The 23,741-nt window shown below is 40.7% G+C and overlaps 1 protein-coding gene across 1 annotated transcript in view; it reads left to right on the forward strand.

The window, feature by feature from the left end:
• The window catches only part of sema6ba (sema domain, transmembrane domain (TM), and cytoplasmic domain, (semaphorin) 6Ba), a 200,409-nt gene that overhangs the window by 88,757 nt on the left and 87,911 nt on the right, over positions 1 to 23,741 (forward strand). Inside the window, exon 2 of the mRNA XM_072668471.1 lies at positions 18,981 to 19,103. Coding sequence (XP_072524572.1) covers positions 18,998 to 19,103 — 106 coding nt within the window. The 5' untranslated portion in view covers positions 18,981 to 18,997. The remainder of the gene's footprint in view (positions 1 to 18,980; positions 19,104 to 23,741) is intronic.

Here is a 23,741-nt window from a genome sequence, read left to right on the forward strand (position 1 = left end):
GGCTGCTTTTGCCTGTGCGTGTGTGTATGTGTGTGTGTGTGTGTGTGGCACCCTGTCTTACAGCAACATCTACAGTGCTTTAACACAGCATACTTCAAAGACACTGTCTCTACCTTCTCTCATTACGGGGCCGTGTTCAGTTTATTTGCAGATATTAAAACTAGGGGTGTAACAGTACATGTGTTTTGGAACCAAACCCTCATGGTTCAGATGTCACAGAAGTGTGTGTCTGTGTAAAATGTCCACTTTTGCCGCATGCTGCGAGTCCCTGCCGCTAGACTCGTGTCAAAAACCCATGAGCTTCATAGTACTTCATAGTACTATAATCATCTTAAAAGGTAGAGAGAGTGTGGTATGTGATGCTTGCTCAACCATTTAAGAACAGTCTCTAACTTGTACTGAGAGGGAAACCTAGTCCTAAAGCAATACACAACAATACAGATCAGCTTAAGCTTAAGCAAGACACGTCTAAAGATCTACTGATTATGAATGTGTTCATACTGAAGATCAGAGCTGAATGGATCTGGAGCTGGGTTATTGTTGAATAATACTTTTTAATGCCAAGACCCACCTGTATCCCCTCAGTATTACTCTACAGTAATGCAGCTCCAGATCCATTCAGCTCTGATATTCAGTATGAACACATTTATAATCAGTAATACTGAATAGAAGGGGCTTCCAAACTTTTAATGCCAAGACCCACCTGTGTCCCCTTCTACTCAGTATTACTGATTATACAGTGGGGAGAACAAGTATTTGATACACTGCTGATTTTTCAGGTTTTCCCACTTGCAAAGCATGTAGAAGACTAATTTTTATCATAGGTACTCTTCAGCTGTGAGTGATGGAATCTAAAACAAAAATCCAGAAAAATACATTGTATGATTTTTAAATAATTAATTTCCATTTTATTGTGGGAAATAAGTATTTGATACACCAGAAAAAGAAACTTAATATTTGGTACAGAAACCTTTGTTTGCAATTACAGAGATGAGACGTTTCCTGTAGTTCTTGACAAGGTTTGCACACACTGCAGCAGGGATTTTGGCCCACTCCTCCATACAGATCTCCTCCAGAGCCTTCAGGTTTCGTGGCTGTCGCTGGGCCACACGGACTTTAAGCTCCCTCCAAAGATTTTCTATTGGATTCAGGTCTGGAGACTGGCTAGGCCACTCCAGGACCTTAAGATGTTTCCTACGGAGCCACTCTTTAGTTGCCCTGGCTGTGTGTTTTGGGTCGTTATCATGCTGGAAGACCCAGCCACGACCCATCTTCAGTGCTCTTACTGAGGGAAGTTGGCCAAAATCTCACGATACATGGCCCCATCCATCCTTCCCACAATACGGTGCAGTCGTCCTGTCCCCTTTGCAGAAAAGCATCCCCAAAGAATGATGTTTCCACCGCCATGCTTCACGGTTGGGATGGTGTTCTTGGGGTTGTACTCATCATTCTTCTTCCTCCAAACATGACGAGTGGAGTTTAAACCAAAAAGTTCTATTTTTGTCCCATCAGACCACATGACCTTCTCCCATTCCTCCTCTGGATCATTCAGATGGTCATTTGCAAACTTCAGACGGGCTTTGACATGCGTTGGCTTGAGGAAGGGCACCTTGCGTGCACTGCAGGATTTTAATCCTTGACGGCGTAGAGTGTTACTGATTGTTTTCTTTGAGACTGTGGTCCCAGCTCTATTCAGGTCATTGACCAGGTCCTGCCGTGTAATTCTGGGCTCATTCCTCACCTTCCTCAAGATCATTGATGCTCCACGAGGTGAGATCTTGCATGGCGCCCCAGACCGAGGGAGATTATCCGTTATTTTGCATTTCTTCCATTTTCTAATAATTGCACCAACAGTTGTTGCCTTCTCACCAAGCTGCTTGCCTATTGTCCTGTAGCCCATCCCAGCCTTGTGCAGGTCTACAATTTTATCCCTGATGTCCTTACAAAGCTCTCTGGTCTTGGGCATTGTGGAGATGCTGGAGTCTGACTGATTGAGTGTGTGGACAGGTGTCTTTTATACAGGTAACGAGTTCAAACAGGTGCAGTTAATACAGGTAATGAGTGGAGAACAGGAGGGCTTCTTAAAGAAGAAGTAACATGTCTGTGAGAGCCAAAATTCTTACTGGTTGATAGATGATCAAATACTTATTTCCCACAATAAAATGGAAATTAATTATTTAAAAATCATACAATGTATTTTTCTGGATTTTTGTTTTAGATTCCATCACTCACAGTTGAAGAGTACCTATGATAAAAATTACAGTCTTCTACATGCTTTGCAAGTGGGAAAACCTGAAAAATCAGCAGTGTATCAAATACTTGTTCTCCCCACTGTAAATGTGTTCATAATACTGGGCAGAAAGGGATACAGGTGGGTCTTGGCATTAGAAGGTTTGGAAGCCCCTGTCTTAAGCTGTGAACTGTTTAGCAACATCAGCAAGTTAATAACAAGCTGAGCTCGAGCTGATTGATATCGGAAAAAAAAAAAAAGAAAAAAGAAATTTGAAGCTTATGCTTTTTTCCCTGTTTTACCAAACGCTCAGGCCCAAACCATGTTGTGAACCAAATTGTGACTCTGTACCATTACACAGCTAATTGAACAGTAGTTAAATGTGTTGGTAAATAATTTAGAGCATTCTTGTAATTTGATTACATTTTATTATATTTATTATACACTATATAATAAAATAGATATACATTATGCTATATATACAGTATATAATGTATAATATATATATATATATTCTAATAATCATTTTATAATGGTTTTATAATCATCAGAAATAATCTCTATCATATGGTGTGAGTGTGTCTGCAGTACACACACATTATGGTACAGCCACACACATATATACATTAACACACACGCATGCACACGTACAGTATATGTATGGAGGGATGAGAGAGCAAGAGAGAGAGCACTGAGAGGGAAAGAGTCAGGGGAGGGAATGGTAGAGAAATATGAGTTGATGCGGTTGGTCAGCCATAATTATAATTCTTCATATCTCTCCTTATGTGTGATAACTCATCCCTCCATCTCACTCTGTCCATTATTTCCTAATTAAAAACTAATACACCCCCCCCCCCCCCCCGCGCCTCTCCCTCCCCTCTCTCGGCCTCTACCGCACCCCCCTTCTGCCTTTCTCTGTCCCTTCCTTCCTCTCTACCCATCCCCCGCTCCATCTCGTCCTCCTTATCTCTGAGAGAGGTGCTGTTCTTCCCCACGGCATTAAATATCACAAGCAGAGAGAGAGAGAGAGAGAGAGAGAGAGAGAGAGAGAGATTATGAAGTATAAAATATTCTCAGACTTTGTAAGCCAAGCACTGACCATACGGACATAGTATTGTTGTAAAGCAATGAATATCCTAAATTGAACTAAATAGATTTGAACAAATCTGAACTAAAATCAGATTCAGTTTAACTGAATGTGGTGGAATTGAATGAATTGAACTATAGAGAAGTAAATTGAATTCAATGGGACTGAACTAGATTGAATTGAATTGAATTGAATTAAACTGAATGTACTGAACTGAATTGAAGTGAGGTGAATCAGATTAAATTGAATTGAACTGAATTGGACTGAACTGAATTACACTAAAATGAATTTGAAAAATGAAAAATGAAAATGAACTGAACTGACAAGAATAAATTAAATCAAACTGCATTTAAAGAATTGAACTCAATTTATATCAGGTAAATCAGTTTAAATAATATTTAACTTAAAAAAATAGATTTAAATTAAACTGAATTGAATCAATCAAATCAGATTCACCTGCATTCATTTAGACTGCTTTGATACACAATTCCTTCTGATTATATTTTACAATATGTAGATAAATTGCCATATTTACAGATTAGGGAGAAAATGAGGGGGAGAGAGGGAGAGAGACAGAGAGAGAGAGAGATGGAGATAATACATGAGTTACAATTTAAAATAAGTGGAAGTCCAGAAATGAAGCAAGGAAAGAGACATCACATTATTAAAATATTAACACACACACACACACACACACACACACACACACACACTACTAGTGGAGTGTCAGATCCATAATGTGGTGGGTAAAAGAGATATGCAGGGAGAGCGAGAGAGGTCGAGAGAAGCAGGGGAGATGAGAGAGAGACAGAGAAATAAAGGAAGGCAGAGAGTGACTCAGCACAGTAGGGCGAGAACTTTTTAAGCACGTTGAAGAAACTCAGAGCGTCAGGATATGCTCTGCTTCTTTTTCAGAAGTCAGGTACAGAGAGTGTGCTCAGTTTTTCTATTACAACGCCGTATGGCACCCAGCTAACCTGCTGGGAAAAGAATCAGTTAGAGAGAGTGATCAGGTTGGCTTTTCCCCACATCCCTTGCCGTCATCATCTTCAATTTATAAGCCTCAACTCCACCGAAAGGCCTTGAATTTTATTAGTGAATGCTCTCACCCAGCATTCTCTCCTTTACAGCCCCTTCCCTCTGGGAGGAGGTACAGACCCTTTAAATTCAGACAGAGCCATTAGAAGGAACGTGTTCCCAGAGGTTATTTGGCTTTAAAGAGTTAGTTAACTGACTGAATAAACCTAATTCTGTGTTTCTGTATTTCTGCACACAAAGGGGAAATTTCTAACAGCCACTCGCTTGACTTGACTTGACTTGAGAGAGTGATAGAGTCTGTATGTGTGAGTGATAGACAGATAGAAAGAGAGATAGAGAGAGGCAGATATCTATGGAGGAAGAGAACAAAAGATAAGACAAGACAACATTGAGAGGGATAGAAAAACACAGACATTAGCGAGGACTAACTGAGACAGTGCTGAGATATGACATACAGAGGACAATTCCGGAAGGCTGAGAAGAGCTAGTTTTTTTGGTGGTGGACGATGTGGTAAAAATATTATATTACAATATTTAAAGAATTTGTCACGATGCACGATATTAACTGTGATATACATGATCACAGACAATGCATCTGTAGGCACAGATTCTTAAAACCTGCTATTCAAATTTACATTTAAGGCATTTAGCAATTGCTCCAGGTATCCAAAAGATACTTCTAATCTTAGACGCTACTAAATACAAAAGTATGAAGACCACAGTACTCAGCACTACACTTCGCCCAAGTAGTTTTTTTTCAGTCTGCGTTGGAACACAGCGAGTGACTTTGCCGCTTGGACACCCAGGGGAAGTTTGTTCCAACACCAGGACAGAAAAAGGCCTGGACGCTTGTCTTCCATGGATCCTAAGGGATGGCGGGTCAAGTCATTCTTCAAGCACTGAAGATGTCCTCGATATGCATAGAAAAACATATTGCGTGTCATAATAACAAAATTTATCACAGTACAATAAGATATGATCATATTGCCCAGCCCTAGTATTATAAGTATCGTAAGTGACATGATTTTCTTATCATTTGAAACGGGGGGTCGCTGGCCCAATGGATGGTCCGATCATGACATATAGCTTTTCAAAGGTTGCTTTAGACATTTTGAAATGCCGCTTCCAAACCTGAAATAGCTCTTCACTGTTTGATGTGTTTACAATTGCAGATGTTTGTTGGACATTGTCAGGGTGGCACAGATTTCAGCCCTCATAAGGTGGGCCACTGCTCATCCTGCCTAGCATCTCTGAACTGCAAACAAGAAAAAATACAAATGGCTATAAAGATGATTATGCTTAAAGCAAGTTAAATCTTTCAGTTTTTTCTGTTAAAGAAATTTTTAATTGTGCATAACATTTGCAAAACATTTAAATGGAAACCCGGCAAATGTTTGCTAAAATGCTAACAGATTCTTCCAGTGCAGAATATTCTATTCCTGTGCCCGCTTGTGCTGTTTTTTTGTGTTTAGTTTGTTTGTGTATGTGCAGATCCATGAATGCCAACCAGGGGAGCTCTCACCATAAAACAGCCTGGAAAAGCCTGATTTAGAGAGAGATGTTTAGGGTTCATTCTCTTTGATGACCTGGAAGAAACTCCTGCTCAGACCAACCCTGAACTTCCACTTTTTCTGTTACATGTTACCAAAAAGAAATCTTGTCGTATACAGTACATGCTCACCCCTCACATTTTCTCCACTGATTGATAATAAATTAATACCAGTTCATACAGTCATATAGTGTCCGGTGTTTGGTCTGGCAGAAGGTCTGGGGAGAGAGCCCACTTTCATTTTCTGTTACAGCCTGACCCTGGATTGAGTTGTAACAGAACTGGGGGCTCGTCTGGGATTTGGTCTGGGATTTGGCCTGGCAGAAGGTATTTGGAGAGATCCCAACTCACTTTAATATTCTGTTACGTCCCGGCCTAGGGTCCCTCTGCCAGACCAAACACCGGACACTGTATGACTTCACATAATTAGGCAACTACAGCATAGGCAATAAAAATATGCTACCCAAAAGTCTGAAAAGCTTAAATTCTCAGAGTTTAAACTGTACTCTGTTTATATTTATAACCAATGTTCTTGCTGCACATTCGAATGTTGAGAACCACCAAAGAAAAAGCTGTACAGCCAGAGAGTAAAAAAAAAAGAGATAGAGAGAGAGGCTGATATCTATAGCGGCAGAGAGCGAAATATAGACAGACAGAGAGATAGAGAGAGAGACATTAGCGAGGGCTAACTGAGACAGCGCTGAGATATGACATCCGGAGGGCAGTTTCAGAAGGCTGAGAAAGGCTCCCGAGGGGAGAGTTAGTAAAAATACGGAGGCCTCTGTGTTATGGCTTAGGACGGCAGACATTTGGCTGGTTTGTGTGTGTACCAGCGGGGCGTCTGAGCTTTTGCAGTTTTCATGTTTTCGGTTCTGCGTTCGACACGTTCTGACCCAGGTGGCAGCGGTTGTTGATTTGACTCTTGAGCAAGTTCAGTGCAAACAGGACTTCTGTGGAATGCAGTATGAGTATGTGTGTGTATGTGTGAAAATGTGTGTAATGTGTTGCTTTAAAACCTATTTTAACAGGTCAGATTTCAATCAGATTTGTTTCTTTAATCTGAATCAAGGCACTGAATCTACTTAAAGCTGTTAGGGGTATGGTGTATGTATGGTGGGCCAAAACTGGGCCATCTGTAACAGCCACATTTCAGGATGGTGTTTTAACTCTGGACCATGTACATTTACATTTACGGCATTTAGCAGACGCTCTTATCGAGAGCGACTTACAAAAGTGCTTTGCTATTTACTTAAGAATAACCACAGCTAGTTTGAATAGGCTAAAATTCAAAGATCCCTCTAAGTTAAGAGACTACTAAACACAAGTTAATAGGGTCACCACTCTACTTTTCGCCCAAGTATTCTCTGAAGAGGTGGGTCTTCAGTCTGCGTTTGAACAATGTACAACCTACCATTTGTACTTTGGGCCATAATTGGTTTGATAATTTGTTTTAGTACCAAGATTTATTTAGTAGTGGTATTTGGCTATGATATATCTAGGTTCCTCAGGTGTTCTTTAGTAAAGAAAACAGTTCTGTATAGAACCATGACAACCCAAAGAACCATAGGAATGCTTAATTGTTTTTTGTTTTTTTGCCTGATTCTTTGCGTTAATGGGAAACCTTTTGTAGATGGTTTTACAAAATTTGGGATACGAGTTGAGGAACCATTTTTCAGTACTCCCTCTTTGGAGTGTACACAGTTACAAATATAATATTTGTGGGGAACTTTTGAAGGTTCTTCCATTTGAAACTGTGGAGCAACCTCTTAAGGTGCTTGGAGGAACCTTCCAGAAAGTTTTTTTCTAGAAGAAAAAAGTTCCTTGAAAGTTTCTCAAAGCACCTCAAGAGGGTACAACTACAGAACCTCAAAGATACATTTAACAGTGTACAACATGGTTTAGGACCTAAGCAGCAGACAATACTGGCTAACATCCAGCTAACATCCAGCTTCTCCAGTAATCCTCAGAGACAGGCTTTGGGTTCAGAATGTTACAGAATTATTTGTGGTTATACGTACTTTGTTAATGTAAGCAACTGAAGCTCTTGTTGTATCACCATTCTGATGTCAGGAACCACCAAACAAACCATATAAAATCCAATCTAGCTGGTCAAACCAGATGGCATGTCCGGAAATCCAATCTGAATCAGACTTGAACCACATTTTGTCAGCTTTTCGTCGTCTGGTCTGCAGAAACCTGACTTGAGCTGCCTTATTCTTCTGTTTCTGCCTCATCAAGTCGCTCGGTCCCATGCGGACTCTATTGCTACTATTGCCAAACTTCATGACAGACTGTGCTTTATGAAGTGCTGTCTCATTATTTGATAGCTTTTTATTTCAGCACCTCCTAAAAGTGCCAGGTGACATGCGTTTCTGAATCGAATCGGTACCTCTGAGCATTTCGGGCTTGTGTCATGTCCAATTACGAAACCTTCATAAAGGCTGCACTATGCGTTACGAAACCTGTCATGAGTTGGCCAGCACTGGCTAATGCTTCAAGGCCATGACAGCGGCCCTGTAGTGCACACTTACCCCATTACACATAATAGAGCGAGAGTTAGGGCTGCATTCACTTCTGTTTTCCCACAGCGCTCATGATGTCTTGGCATTTTGGCGTCCTACTGTGGTCTGTTTTGGCTCTTATTAGTCACCTCCAGACAGCCATGGGGGACGTTTTACAGTCTAGGGAGGACAATAGAAAGAAATAGACCCAGGCACATTCAGAGTCACTTCTCTTGTGGTGGCCTTTACAGCCGTCTTCGAGTGGTCGCCTGTCTCGGGCGATGAGAGAGTGTGTGAGAGATTCTCACCGCTGAAGCTCAGACACTGTGCAGAAAAGGGGGATTAAAGAAACAGTTTGGTCGGAAATCACAATTTTTCATTTTGCTTTTTTTTGCTGCTTAATTAAATAGAACCAGAAAATGCCATTTGATACTATGCAAAATAAAAATAATAATAGCTGGTGCCATATAGAGTCATTTTGAAAAGAAATATTTCCTCTATGGTTTTTAAGGAACAATTTTTCCATTCAAAGAAGAGTAAAATATTGAGTGAAATACTGAGTTGCATTAGTCATAGTCAGAATAGGGGTGCAATAACTAATCTATTTATGCTGCGTTCGAGTGCTCATCTGAAAGTTGTATATAAGAGATGTTTAACTAGACATTTAGCTTTGTTGTCAGACTGTAGTTTAACAGGGTTTGTGACTCTGTGAGCAAGCTGAACTTTGTACGTAATTGCTTTATGTTTTCCAAACATTGTTTGGTTAATTTTATAATAACACAGAATGAAAGGGTTCAAAAGCCAGGTGAATGTAGAACCATTATGAAAAAAAGTGGGTACTTGCCAACCATAGTGGTTCTATTGCTTGTATGCTATTGACTGGAGCCCTGCCCAGGAGGTGTTTCTGCCTTGCACCCAATGATTCCTGGTAGACTTTAGACCCACCGTGACCTTGACTAGTGGATCAAAGGATGGCTGAATGAAAGTATATATATATACATATATAATAAGTATAAAAATATATCAAATTTATTTGATGATATTTCATGTGGAAATGATCATGTAAATTGCATTGTCACTTCGTTCGTAAGTTACACAAGCAAGTCTATTTAAGGTTAAGCTATGCTATGAAGATATGCAGGTTGCTATTAATGCTAATTAACGGGTATAAGCTTTATTATCTATTAGCTCCAGTAGCGTCATAGCTAATTAGTCGTTGGGGGGGGGGGGGGGGGGTTGCCTAACTATCACTTCACAGAGGCTGGAGAAAGTGTTAATGTGGCCTGCTAGAGCTGCTGCCACCACAGTTCAAATGCGTAATGTAAATGTGTGTCACACATTAAGACACAGTTAAGGAAGTATCTTGTCTGATTAGGCTTAATTTAGCTGAACACGTCACTAATCTAATATAGATTCTTTGGTTCAAGGCTGCAAACACAATTAGAGATCAGATCTGTGAAGCGTGGCCTTCTGGAAAGACAACCGGCGCAACCTCTGACCTCTGCAACCTTTCCTCAGGGCTCAGGGGTCGAGAGCTCGACGGATGGGTGGCCGTGAGATGGATGAGAAGGAGAGAGAGAGGAGGGGTGTAAAAGAGAGGGAGAAACAGGGTGAAGCTTCGGGCAATTTGTGGCTTCAGTAACGGGTTTAGCGCTGCCTTTATTAGCTTTGTGTGCCTGCTGGTCCTTTTGTCCTCAAACACACACACACACACACACACACATTACACAATTAGAATGTTAGGACAGGAAAATCTAAAATGTATTTCATATTTATCATATAATATTTCTGTAAAGTCACAATATAATGCTCAGTACAGTATCTGTACAGACACAGTCATATTAGAATATTATGACCACCCCTGGTTTGGAATGAACTTGGCCCATTTTATCACCTCCACCTATCATATAGGAGCATTCTGTAGTTCTACAATTACAGACTGCATCTGTTTCTCTGTGTACTTAGTCAGCCTCCTTTCACCCTGTTCTTCAAAGGTCAGGACCCTCCAGGACCACCACAGAGCAGGTATTATTTGGGTGGTGGGTCATTTTCAGCACTGCAGTGACACTGGTGTTGTGTTAGTAGTGTGTGTTGCACTTGTACGAGTGGATCAGATACAGCAGAGTTTTCACTCACTGTCCACTCTATTAGACACTCCTACCTTGTTGGTCCACCTTGTAGATGTAAAGTCAGAGATAGAAACTCTCTGTTGCTGCACAGTTTGTGTTGGTCATCCACTAATCCTTAATCAGTGCCTACTGGACACTGCCCACAGGATGCTGTTGGCTGGATATTCTGGTTGGTGGACTGTCCTGCAGTGACGCTGAGGTGTGTAAAACTGCAGTGTCACTGCAGTGCTAAGAATGACCACCACCCAGGTAATACCAGCTCTGTGGTGGTCCTGTGGAGTCTTGACCATGACTATATATATATGCATTAATGAGCCAAAACATTAAGAACCATATTCTATATATTCATATTCTGATGGTCATATAATTTTTGTGCCTCAAAAACAGCTCACTCTACAAGACCCAGACATTTTGGAGATGCTCTGACCCAGTCATCTGGCTGTAATAGTTTGGCCCTTGTCGAAGTGGCACAGGTTTTCATGTCTTACGATTCCCAGTATGTGCTACTGCATCCACAATGCCTTGTGTCATCTGGGTTTATATAGAAAACATATTGTTTATCTGTATGATTGTATGATAATTATGATTGTACACTGACCAGGAACTTTATTATTTTCCTTTTGCTGTGAAAAGCAAGCCGAATTTACTCAGATCTGTGTTTTTATGTAGAGTACTGACGTAGTGGCACAACAGTCTAACTGCCTTCTTGCCAGTAGTGGTCCTAATTGTCATGTGAGAGGGGAATTCTGACCTGCAGATGGGAACAAACCGTAAACAGGAGGAGGAACATAGACTACACATCTTACACAATATTTTTAGCAATTTCAGTTGCATCTCATTTACTAATGTTTTTGAGTTGTCTTGTGAATGAGTTAGGAGAACATTTAACTCTGTAATCAGCTGCTTTATCATTTTAAGTTAAGTTAACTCAATGTAGGCAAACATTCTCCTAAGTTGAATTAACTGAAAATGATAAAGTAACTGATTGCAGAGTGTATTTTGAGTTAACTTGAAAAAAACATTCTGTTCATCAGTTACATTATCAGTAACATTTTAAGTTGGCCTGGCTTTAAATGTTCACAGTGTATGAGAAAATCAACATTTGTCCTTTCAACTGTGAGTGATCTCGGGTTTCTATAATTCTATGTACTGTGCATATGCACAAAAATCCGAGCTTAATGATTCATTGAATTTGCTTGATTCATTCAAACATGTGCATCATTTCCACATGAATAAAATATATTACATCAACACAATTATTGCCAAAAAAGTAAGTCGAGTGAGAGGCAAAGCTGGCTTGATATAACATATTTAATTCATGTGAAAATGATGTGGAAATGACATTTAAATCAAGTAAATGCATTAAGATTTCCACCGCAGGTTTTCATTTCATTCATGTAATTCATTCACTCATGTTAGTCTGCCCCCGTCTCTGTCTTTGCAACATGAATGACTGCTTTTCTGTCGTAATGACCCGCTCTTTTTATGAGAAGAATCCAAGTCTCATATTCTTCCCACTGTGCCTCGTGAAATTAGAGCCAAATTATGAAGCATAGGCCTCATAAGGCTGCTATTAATTTAAGAACTTGTTACTGAATGCATCAGGTGCTCTTTCATTCTCTTTCTCCCTCGCTCCCTCTCTTACTCTCTCTTTCTCTCTCTCTCACTCACTCTCTCTCACTCCCTTGCTCTCCGTCCCCTTAAGGGAGGTCTTAATTACATTATTCTGTGTTTTATCTCTTTTAAACACTCATAATTGTATTGCCTATTATATAAGGATACAGAAGGCAGGGTAATGAGGAGTTGCCCTGCTGAGAGAAGAACAAAGCCACTCAGAGCTGAATGTGCCACACTTTATGGAAATCCAGTGATAGAAGCACTGTCACATTCAGTGAAGATACTCGAACCTCAGATCTAATGAACCAAGACCATTTCTGCTTTTTCCCATTTTACTAGTTTTCTAGATTCTAGTTTACTGGTTGGTTAACCTGTCCCTTTCCAGCAACCATCCTGATGTCAGTTTGCCATCACAACGATGTTAGATTCTAACGTATGACATTAAAACCCAATATTGCACAGATGTTACATTTTGGTTGAAGTTGAAAATCAGGTTGATGTCAAAACATTGGACAGACATTACGTTTTAGTTGCAAATGAAAACGGTGTTGAAGTCAAAACCAATGCTGTACGGACGTTGAATTTTAGCTGAAAATATAAATCAGATTGATGTCAAAACCCCACTTTGTACAGATGTTGACTTTTAGTTGAAAATAAAAATGTGGTTGACCTGAAAATTCAATGTTGTACAGATGTTAACTTTTAGCTGAAAATTAAAATCAAGTTGACGCCAAAATCCAACACTGCTCCAATGTTGTAAACATGTCAAAGTTTAGTTAAAAAAATGAAAAAACAGGTTGATGTCAAAACCCAGTGTTGTACAGATGTTAACTTTTAGCTGAAAATTAAAATCAAGTTGACGCCAAAACCCAACGTTATACAGATGTTGAATTTTAGTTGATAGTGAAAAACAAGTTAATGTAAGAACCCAACATTTTGAAGATGTTGAATTTTAGCTGTAAATCAAAGTTAGGTTCATGTCAAAACCCAACGCTGTACAGGCAGTAACTTTTAGTTAAAAAATAAAAAATCAGGTTGATGTCAAAACCCAACATTACACAGATGTTCAATGGAACTGGAAATCAAAATGACATATCTATCACACATCAAGCTCCAATGATAGACATTAAATGTTGGTTACTTAAACCAACAACATTTCAACGTCTTACAACTTTTGGATTTCACATTGTGTGGATGTTAACATTATGAAGTTTAGCAGACGTTGGGTTTTGGTCACCATACCTCACAACAAACATTTTTTTATTTTAACATTATGTTGGCATTATGTTAACAATATGATGTTGGCATGTGGCATTTAGAAGATGTTGAGTTTTGGTTTCTTAGCGTCACAATTTTGGATTCTGGTCACCTGACGACTTGACTACATTCAGCCAGATCAACAACATCTACCAATGTTGGTGGCCAGCTGGGTTCTCTTCTTTCACATTATTTCATAGTGACATTTACAACGTTGAACTAGGGTTGTCAGGAAGAATATTAGCAAAAACAATATTTAGTATATTGAGGACATACACACACATTCTTTTGGCAACATGTATAAATTATTTTATGCAGACAAATCAAACATATGACTTTTTATTGTTAATAAATAATAGTTTGAGTTTTGATCTGGACTGTAGTTGCTGTAGTTAACAGATTGTGTGGATTCTAGTTTTCCTAGGGCCCAAAGCAAAATTTAACTTGGGGCATCCCCTCACCTTAATCACACCTACATCCTCTACCAATGTAATGCTAATCTTTACGCTAATGTTTACGCTAACTCTTAATCTTATCTTTACAATCTAGACTTCCCATAGGGATCCATAGGGAAGTCGCCACAAGAAAGCTCAGGGCTAACCTCACGATTAGTGCTCATGACGGTTTGAATGCTACTCTACACACTAACTCACTTATTTGTGGTGTAGAAGTCATCATTTTACTACACTACACAGGGAGATATTTCAGATTCCTAGGCTAGCATAGCCCCCCTGTGAACTCCAGCAGCAACAAAGGAGTGGCCCAGTGCTTTCAAACACTTCTAATCACTCTTTTGCTTTTTAATGAGCCTAGAGACCATGAAGATGACTTCTGTCTGTAAATAATGTAGCCCGTTGTTGTTGTATTTGATGTGGCTTGATGTGTGAACATCACAAATGGATGTCCTATTTGGATATCATCCACTCTTCAGCTCATTAGAAATGTATAGTGGGTTTATCTAATAAATAAATGCATGCAAATATCTGTGTCAAATATTTGGCGTCATTCTTTCTAGAGAGAGACCAGTTTTTGCTGGAAGCTAGATAGCTTAAGCTGGTCTTAAGATTGGTCAAGGTGGTTGAAAAGCTGGTCATCCAGATGATAACATTCATATTCATTATATATTCATATTCATACCGAATATGATAACATATCATATTCAGTAGGTAGGGGCAGTGGTGGCTCAGTGGTTAGAGCGTCAGGTTATCAATAACAGAGTTGTGGGTTCGATTCCTGGGCTTGGCAAGCTGCCACTGTTGGGCCCTTGAGCAAGGCCCTTTACCCTCTCTGCTCCCCGGGCGCTGGAGTTGGCTGCCCACCGCTCACGAGTGTGTGTTCACTACCACAGATGGGTTAAATGCAGAGGACACATTTTGCTGTACAGTGTACACTGTACAGTGATAAATACATGCACCTTTACCTTTTAACATACCCTATGCTGGTAAACAGACTGGTTAAGCTGGTTGACCAGTTTAGCTCCTGACCAGCACAGAGTATGATTTAATTTGAGTTTCATACCAGCATGGTCAGGCTGATGAACCAGCGTGGTCATGCTTGAAGACCAGCGTGATCAGGCTGGTGAACCAGCTTGGTCATGCTGGTGAATCAGCTTTGTCATGCTGGTTAGGCTGGTCAACTAGAATGGTCATGTGGATCACGCTGGTTGAGCAGCTTGATCATGCTAATCATGCTAGTCGCCCAGCTTGGCGGTCATACACTGGTTGACTAACCTGGTCAAGTTGGTCATGCTGGTAGCTCGGCTAAACAGTCTCAAAGGTAAACTCAACACACCCTACTCTGGTCAGGAGCCAATCTAAGCAAAGGTCAACCAGCTTGGCCACCTTTATCAGGACTTGCTTGTTTTAGAAGGGTCCATTTCTGGCTTGTTTGAAGGGGAATTTTGTCAGAATTGAATTTACAACTATAGCTTGGGGGGGCTTCAGTAGACCCTAATATAAAGACACTTAATTGTTCTGTAATGGCTCAAGTAACACAACTAAAATAATAGTATAAAATATAAAATAAAATATAGTATTTTGAGCACAATATCTATACTAGCAATGCTGTTCCAAAGCCTTTTGCCAATTCAACGATGTTCAGGACTCTGGGGAGGCCACTCCATTGGTTGATTTACACATGTTCTGTTTCGCAGTAAAAGCTTCTTGGTCAGCTCTGCATCCTTTCAGACTCAGTGTTGGTGTGGTCGTCCCATGGTGAAAGTAGGGACACAAACAACTGTGAATGCCTAGGGACAGTTCTGGTGGTCAAGCAGGTCTTGCGTGATTGTTAGGGGAACCACTTTCTCTGTAGTATTTAATAATCTTTTTAATAGTCCTTCTTTCCCCTCTTACACTATATGTCCAAATGTATGTAAATGTTTGCGGACACCGCTTTCTAATGAACACATTTGGGTACTTTGAGTTTCACCTATTGCTGACACAGATGTGCAAATCTGGAGCAGATGAACCTGTTGGCACCATGACTAATGAGATGTGGAGCAGTGGAACTGTGTTCCCTGGAATGATGATTGGTGGTCCACCTGATACTTTTGGTTTGGTGATCATCCAACATCCTGACCTCACAGCAATGCTCCAAAATCTAGTAGAAAGCCCTCTTTCCTGGACAGTAGATACAGTTACTCCAACAAAAGCTGGTTTTATTTCCCTTGATTTCACAAGAGACAATAAATTAGCAGGTGTCCCAATACTTTTATTCCTTTGACTATTCTGTAAGATGCATAATTTAATATCACATCTTCTCAGGGGAAATGTACCCTGAGAAATGTAATAGTTTGTACATAATGGCTGTTTTGACTGAAAATGAATGAGATGAAGGGTGTTTTCTGACACAGTATTGTATCTAATGTAGAAGTGAGCTTAGCCAGCGCTGTGTCTTAGCTTCTGTGGAGCTGAGAATCAATTGTAGCGGCTGTGTTAGCAATAAAACGCTCAGGTAAAAAAAGCAACACTGTAGTGTAGCGTTTAGCATGACGTCACTGTTTGAATCTGCAGTGGGGCTGTAGCTCACACTCATATCAGTGTTTTGTGTTTGCTTGTGCATCTACGCTCCAAACTGTTGTTTGCGCACGTGGGTAATGTGCTGGAATAAGGAGCTTGGACACACCGTCATAAATCACTGGCCAATTAGACAAAGCGCGGAGGAATTAGGGAATTATGGAGCGGGAATGAACAGACAAAAGAGAAGAAGAGAAAAGGGAAACGGAGGATAAAAGAACAGATGGTGGAGGCCGCCATTCTAGCGCCCTTTTGAACCGGTCACTCATTTCAGACGTCCTGCTTTGGGTTGAAAAGGAAAACATGTGAAGAAGAGTACTTCCGTATGTGTGTGTGTGTGTGTGTGTGTGTGTCTGTTTAGGGCTGGGGTTGTTCGTTCTTCATACCCCTGTGTAATTACGGGTTGTGTGTGAGGGAGGTGGCCTTCACACCTTCAGACTGGTCGCAGTCTGAGCCAACTGATTGCCTGAGATGTCTAGCGGTTTTTGGGTCTCACATACACACATACACACACACACACACACACGCACACACACACAAACACACGCTGATATTTTCCGGATGCTGGTTAAAACAGCAGAGGTGTAATTTGTTCTGACAGCATGTATTTTTTATTGCTCTGCTTTGCTAAATAAGTCAGAAGCTCTGTCTCACTCAACCAATGTCAGAAAACATCTCTCTCTCTCTCTCTCTCTCTTTCTCTCTCTCTCTGTTTGTCAGTGTCTCTCTGTCTTTCTCTCTGAAATTAAAATGAAAGCTGGCTTCATTGGCATGACTATGTCAACAATAATGTTGCCAAAGCAGTAGTATCAATAATCACATACAAGAAATGACATTAAATAAGATAATATTCAATAAACAATATAACACAAAATAATGACTAGCAGTATGTCGTTACTGTCACACCAAAACCTTGCATCTCCAACCTGGAAAAATTTTACAGGAGAAGGAAAAAACCTTCTTGACCTTCAATGGAAGTCAGTCAGTCAATGCAAAAAGATTTTATTTCAGGTCATTTCGGAGCATTTCTATTGGTCCATTCATCATGAAATTGTGGCACAATGTAAAGAAGATTGCTCAGAATTAAATTATGCCAAGAAGTCAAAAATGGCAAAAATGGAGATACCAGGTTTTTGCTTGACATTGACAATGTGTTTCCATTCTTATTTACATAAAGGGAGTGGGTGGGGAAATGTGTGATTTTATAGGGGTGGGGGTGGTTTGATGGGGGTGGGGTTTAGTAGTAGGGTGTGGGTGGAGTACGCTGATGGGTGTTACTCACTGTTCTTCAGACGGTGGCAAGTTGCCACATATTCAGTGGTGAGAGACAGCGTTTGGCCTTCGCTAAGGAAATTTTGGAATAATGGAATTTTAATCTTAAAGGAGGAAGAGCAGCTCTGTCTCTCAGTGACCACACACTCTCTCCTGTCTGAGCAGGCAGGAGGAAGGTTTTACCTTCCTATCTCTGTGGCCAGGCTGTGGTCAGTGTGCCAGTACCCAGTCAGGATCTGTCTCTGCTGTGGATCTCTGATGGTGAAGAAATGCTCTCCTAGTTCTAGGTATTCCAGGTTAGACTGGGTTCTGGTGTGGGTGTCCCGGTCTTCTAGATAGACTGTTTTGCTCTGTTTGAAAGATCAGGTTCACTCTCATCTGGCTTTGGTCAGTAGTGCTGGACTGGGGCTGCTGAGTGTGAGGGGTCAGTGGGTTAGTAAGTCAGAACTTCATATTGCAGTAGTCTTGTCTCTCTCTCTCTCTCTCTCTCTCTCTCTGTTCTTTTTCTCTTTTACACTGTCTATCTCTTTTTTTCTTCGTTTAGTTCTTGCCTGCTCCCTGTCTCTCCTCTCTGTACCTGTCTCTCTCCCACCTTCCTTTCTCTCACCCTTAATTCTCTAGATTGTCTGTTTCCTGTCTCTCTGTACCTGTCTCTCTCCCACCTTCCACCCCCCTTAGTTCTCTAGATCGCCTGCTCCCTGTCTCTCTCCCACCTTCCTTTCTCACACCCTTAGTTCTTTAGATTGTCTGCTCCCTGTCTATCTAAACCTGTCTCTCTCCCACCTTCCTTTTCCCCCTTATTTCTCATGACTATCTCTTCTCTGTCTCTCACTACTTGTCTCTCTCCCACCTTCCTTTCTCCCACCCTTAGTTCTCTAGATTGTCTGCTCCCATGTCTCTCTGTGTTTCTTGTCCTCTCTTTTTCTACCTCTGACTCTTTCTTCCTCTCTCTCTTTTCTCTGTATCTCTCCCTTTCTCCCAAAATGCACCTCTCCCTTTCATTTCTCACTCTGTTGCCTTCTCTCTCCCCATTTCTCTCTCTCTTTCTCTTTCTCTCTTTTTCTGCCCCTCTCTCTCCTCCTTTCTCAACCAATGTCTCTCTCTCTTTCTCTTCCCTTCTCTGTCTCTTTTCCTCCTCTTCATCTAAAAGAAAGCTTCAGATGGAGTAAACCTCATCAGACACTACACAGAATACCTTAAGAGTGTGTAAGCGTGTGCATGTGTGTGGATGTCTTTGTATCCATGTTTGCATCTCACTAACATCTCCTTCCTCCTGTCCCAAACAGCCCCGGCGACTGCTGCCATGGCGACCAGCGCCCCCTTCCTCCCGATGCTCCTGGCCGTACTGCGATTGGCTGCCTGCTCGTTTCCAGAGGAACCAGGCCCTTTAATCTCCGCCCCCGCCGAGGGTAAGCCCCTCCCCCCTCCTTTTCCACCAGCCAATTACCACACCCTGCAGGGTGGCATTTAGACGGGGAACTCCCTCAGGAGCACAAGCGAAAATCTATCACCTCCCACGGGACCCCTCAGAACAAGCACAGGACATGAATAACTTTTACATTCGGCAGGCAGGAGCAAGATTAGTGACAGGTTTGGAATTTCGGAGCGTAATTAATGGAGCGATGATTAATGCTGAAGTGGGGTGCTGTTGTGATGTCAAATGGCTGATGGATTTATGAAGTAGTTCACATTATCAGTATAGCATGTATCAGCCGAGACATGTTCAGTGTCCCAATTTTGCCTTTAGTTTAGCGCTGGAGGCAAACATTGCAAACTAACACTAGAAATCAATAGTCACCCAAAATGCTTCACCATACCCCTTAACATGTAAGCAGAAAAATAAGGTTTGTATTTTGGGCTGTTGTGGTGGTTCTGGTTCTGTAGCATCCTGTGTGACATGCATGCACTGTAAAGGGACTAGGAATTTGCCAAGGGGGTGGGAATTCTGTGCCTGTTATATTTGATATATGACATATATATAACTGTTCCCAGCTACAACAATGATGGGGGCCGTCTTCCTTTACTTTGAGTTAGAACTTCCGGTGCTACAGTGGATCTGATGATCTAGATTACAAAGGCTGTGATAATAAACATACAGTAAGTAGTATAATATGCTCATTTAGAAGGCATTTTGCATGAACAACAGTGTTACAAACACCATACAAAAAGATGCACACGTACAACTTATATCCACCACCTTCCAAAGAAGAGGACCTGCGTCTATGGCTGAAAGCGCTAAATTTAATGCATCCACCCAAACGTCGACACGTCTTACCACTTTGTGGGAAAAATTTGGTTATGAAGCTTAGGTGAAGTGGGCATTTTAGGTGCTACATTTAAAACACCCACCCAAACATCCATATGTCTGCTTTTACCATTTTGTAAAGGGGGAAACAACACCAGAACATCCTTGCAAAGAGAAATAACTCTGGTAAGGCAGATGCATTGAGTGCTTGTGAGGCTGACATCTTACCTGACAGCCTCAAAAGCCCCTAACGTGTCCACGTCACTAGAGCTTCATAACCGAGTTTCGCCTCCACAAAATGATTAGTTGTGTGGACGTTTGGGTGGATGTTTTAAATTTAGCGCCTTCAACCATAGGGCATTCACTTTAAATATGATACAGCCATAAACCATTTGATATGAAATGACTGTAAATTCACAAACACAAAGGTGGAAGAAACATGGAGGGATAAGGTGACTAATGTTCTTACCAAATAAAATGGCACTCTCCTTTTTCATAGTCCACAGTAAGCCATACTAAGACCTAACCCACATACACAAGTCTGCACCACCTTAATGAAGATATGGATGTAGGTTGAACCTGTTGAGGGAGGTGTGTATTTATGTAAAAAAATTGATGGTGACCACTGACCTCTGAAAATTACACCAATCATCTTGACTGAGCAACTACATCTGGGGTAGGTGGAAAATTGAAAATTATATACATTTAATATTGGGCCAAACCATTTCTTTGAGCTACAAAGAGTGTAGCTCTTTATGTTCTTTCAAGCACAGTCATTTCTAATGGTAGTTAGACTTTATCCTAAAATATATATTTCAAATCTGGGAGTCATTTGTATGGTCATATTTGTGAACTTCATAACTACTGCAGACAATTTCCAAAAAGTTGACAAAATGACAGATTTATTGAAGGGTAATTTGACCTGTAATTACCAAATACAGTTATTTCAGGAAAAAAATATTTATATTATGCTGCACTCTAAAAGTAAAGGTGCTGCAATAAATGACCACCATAGAACAACCCTTTTAGGTTCCAGAAAGCAGTATTTGTGTAAACGTGATGTGAGCGTGAAGAACCTTTTGAAGGATGTGAAGTTTTAAACGTGTCAATGTAATGGTTCTTTATCAATTTTAAGGTTTTTCAAACCATGACATCGCGCAAAGAACCCTTCTTCATTTTTAAGAGTGTGTAGCTAGCGATGTGTTCGTCAGGATGACAGAAGTTGATGTCATTGTTTTAGTCCTGAGGCGCTCAGACCTGATCCTGGAAGTCAGCTTTATCAAGCCTAATCCAGCACACCTGATCAAGCTAATCCAGGTTTTAGAGAACATCTGAATCTTAATCACTAATGGAGCTGGATTATCTTAACCAGAGGAGGTGCACTAATGTCATTTGCAGGAGTACTGACTGGCTAATTCGCTACAGGCTAAATCTGTGTCATTTCTTTGTATTACAACAGATAGCCCAGATTGAAACACCGTAGCCCTGAGATACACATTAGCATAAGCGTTAGTGGTGCAAAACTCTTTGTAGCTCTTTGTCTCTGAAAATGTTGCGTCTCACAGTAGGTCTGTGTTGAGAAAGCAAGAGCTGTGCAAGGTTGTTCTTTATTTAAGGTGGCTCCAAAAAGAGGTGTTGTTTTTAGTAGCAGGTTTTGTTATTGCATCACCGCAGGACTACTTCCACTGAGGGAACTCCGGGTCCAGTCTAATACAGGAGATGCTTGGCTTATCCTTGCTCTTGTAAAAAAAAAACGGCAGACACTTCACACTTCACACACATGTAGAAAGACAGTGGTTCTTACTTTTAGGCCGTTACTAGGCTGTTGTGCTCACTTGGGTAAAACTGGTACTTGGTGGTTGATATGGTATTCCAGGTAGTTGCTATGGTGTTGATAGGTGGTTGCTGTGGTAATCCAGGTAGTTGGTAAAGTGCTATGATGTTGCTGCATGGTTAGTATGGTGTTGCAAGGTGGTTGCTATAGTGTTGCTAGAAGGTGGCTATGGTGTTGCAAGGTCATTGCTATGGTGTTGCTAGGTGGTTGCTGTGGTATCCCAAGTGGTTGTTATGGTGTTATTAAGTAGTTGCTAAATGGGTGCAATAGTGTGGCAAGGTGGTTGTTATGGTGTTGCTTACTGATTGGTAGGGTGTTACTAAGAGGTTGCTAGATGGGTGCTATAGTGTTGCAAGGTGGTTGCTATAGTGTCGCTTAGAGGCCACTAAGGTGGTGCTAGGTTTCTAGACAGTCGCTATGGTATCCCAGGTGGTTGCTGTGGTACCTCATGTGATTGTGTTGGGTGTTACTAATGTATTCTGTGAAAGAAAAGGGAAAAGTCTTCAAGCTGAAGCTAGGAAAATATTTGTCCGATTGCTATCAAAGCTTGCAGAGGCGTAGCTATGGGAATGTGAAAAGATGTTGAAAGGCATGTTCTACTTGAACATGTTTAACTAAATAAAGTATCCATATTACATAGATATGTAACATGTAAGGTTGTGCAACCACCCGTCATCTCTACCTTAGCAGGAACAAGTGGTCCATCTCTGTTAGGACTGGAGTTTCAGCTTCAGGCTGTTTTGAATGTGATACAGAAAGTCACAGGCCATTAGTAGGTAGGGGAAAAAATCACAGGTCCGAAAAAAAAACAGAGCAGACAGCAGTACATTTGCTCTCGACTGTAATTATTATATTGAAATCCACCCATAATACATCAATGTGGCTCTCCAAAATAATTGGCTGTGCCACTCAGTTGAGGTAGCTGATAATGCAGATGTTATCTCCGGCACTCTTCAACATGGAAACATGGATGAAATTATTAATTGTTAACCTCGTTAAAAAACATCTGTTGCATACCATCGATTACCATGGATAACAATTTTAATGTTTTTTCTCATAATTGAACGAAAGATCCATTGAATCCACATTGCTTTCTGTTATAAATGTGTTGTGCTGTGGTTTGAAAGTATCTGGGAATGCTTGTTGTCTGTGGTAATCAGATGTACTATTCAGCATTTGACATTGAAGTGAAAATGCAATGATTCTGGGCCAATGTTGATATTCATCATTTTTCATGTACATAGTCATGTGAAAAAATTTGGACTCCTCGTAAAAACCTTTTGTGTTGTGTCTTTTTCCACATTTGTAAACATTTGATCATTTGATCCTTGTCTGAACAGTGATAGGAGATGGGGGTAATGAAATCTTTATTTGTAAAAAGAAAATGGAATTAGAAATGTAGGACATCCCCACTTTTTTTACAACTTACAAAATGCCTAAAATCCAGAGCATCACAGCTGAAGTAGTATGAGTATATATATATATATATATATATATATATATATATATATATATATATATATATATATAATGCAGATATTTTAGATTATTAGCCCAATAAATACACAGATCAGCCGTAACATTCACAGGATGGTGTCCAGTGGGGGATATATTAGACAGCAAGTGCATTAAAAGCTGGTAAAATAAAGATCATAAAGATCTGAGACACTTTAATAAGGGCAAAATTGTGACGGCTAGACGACACAGGCTAGACGGGTCAGAACATCTCCAAAATATCAGGCCGGTCTTGTGTGTTTTTTCTGGTATACAGTGGTCAGTGCCTACCAAAAGTGGTTTAAAAAGGACAATTGGTGAACTGGTGACAGGGTCACAGGCACCTATGGCTCACTGATGCAATCCATGGAGACCCCACCTCACAACTTACAGGACTTAAAGAACCAGATACCACAGGACGCCCTCAGAGGTCTTGTGGAGTCCATGCTTTAAAGGAGACCTACTCAATATTAA

This window comes from Salminus brasiliensis, chromosome 23 (assembly GCF_030463535.1).
Source record: "Salminus brasiliensis chromosome 23, fSalBra1.hap2, whole genome shotgun sequence".
Taxonomy (NCBI): domain Eukaryota; kingdom Metazoa; phylum Chordata; class Actinopteri; order Characiformes; family Bryconidae; genus Salminus; species Salminus brasiliensis.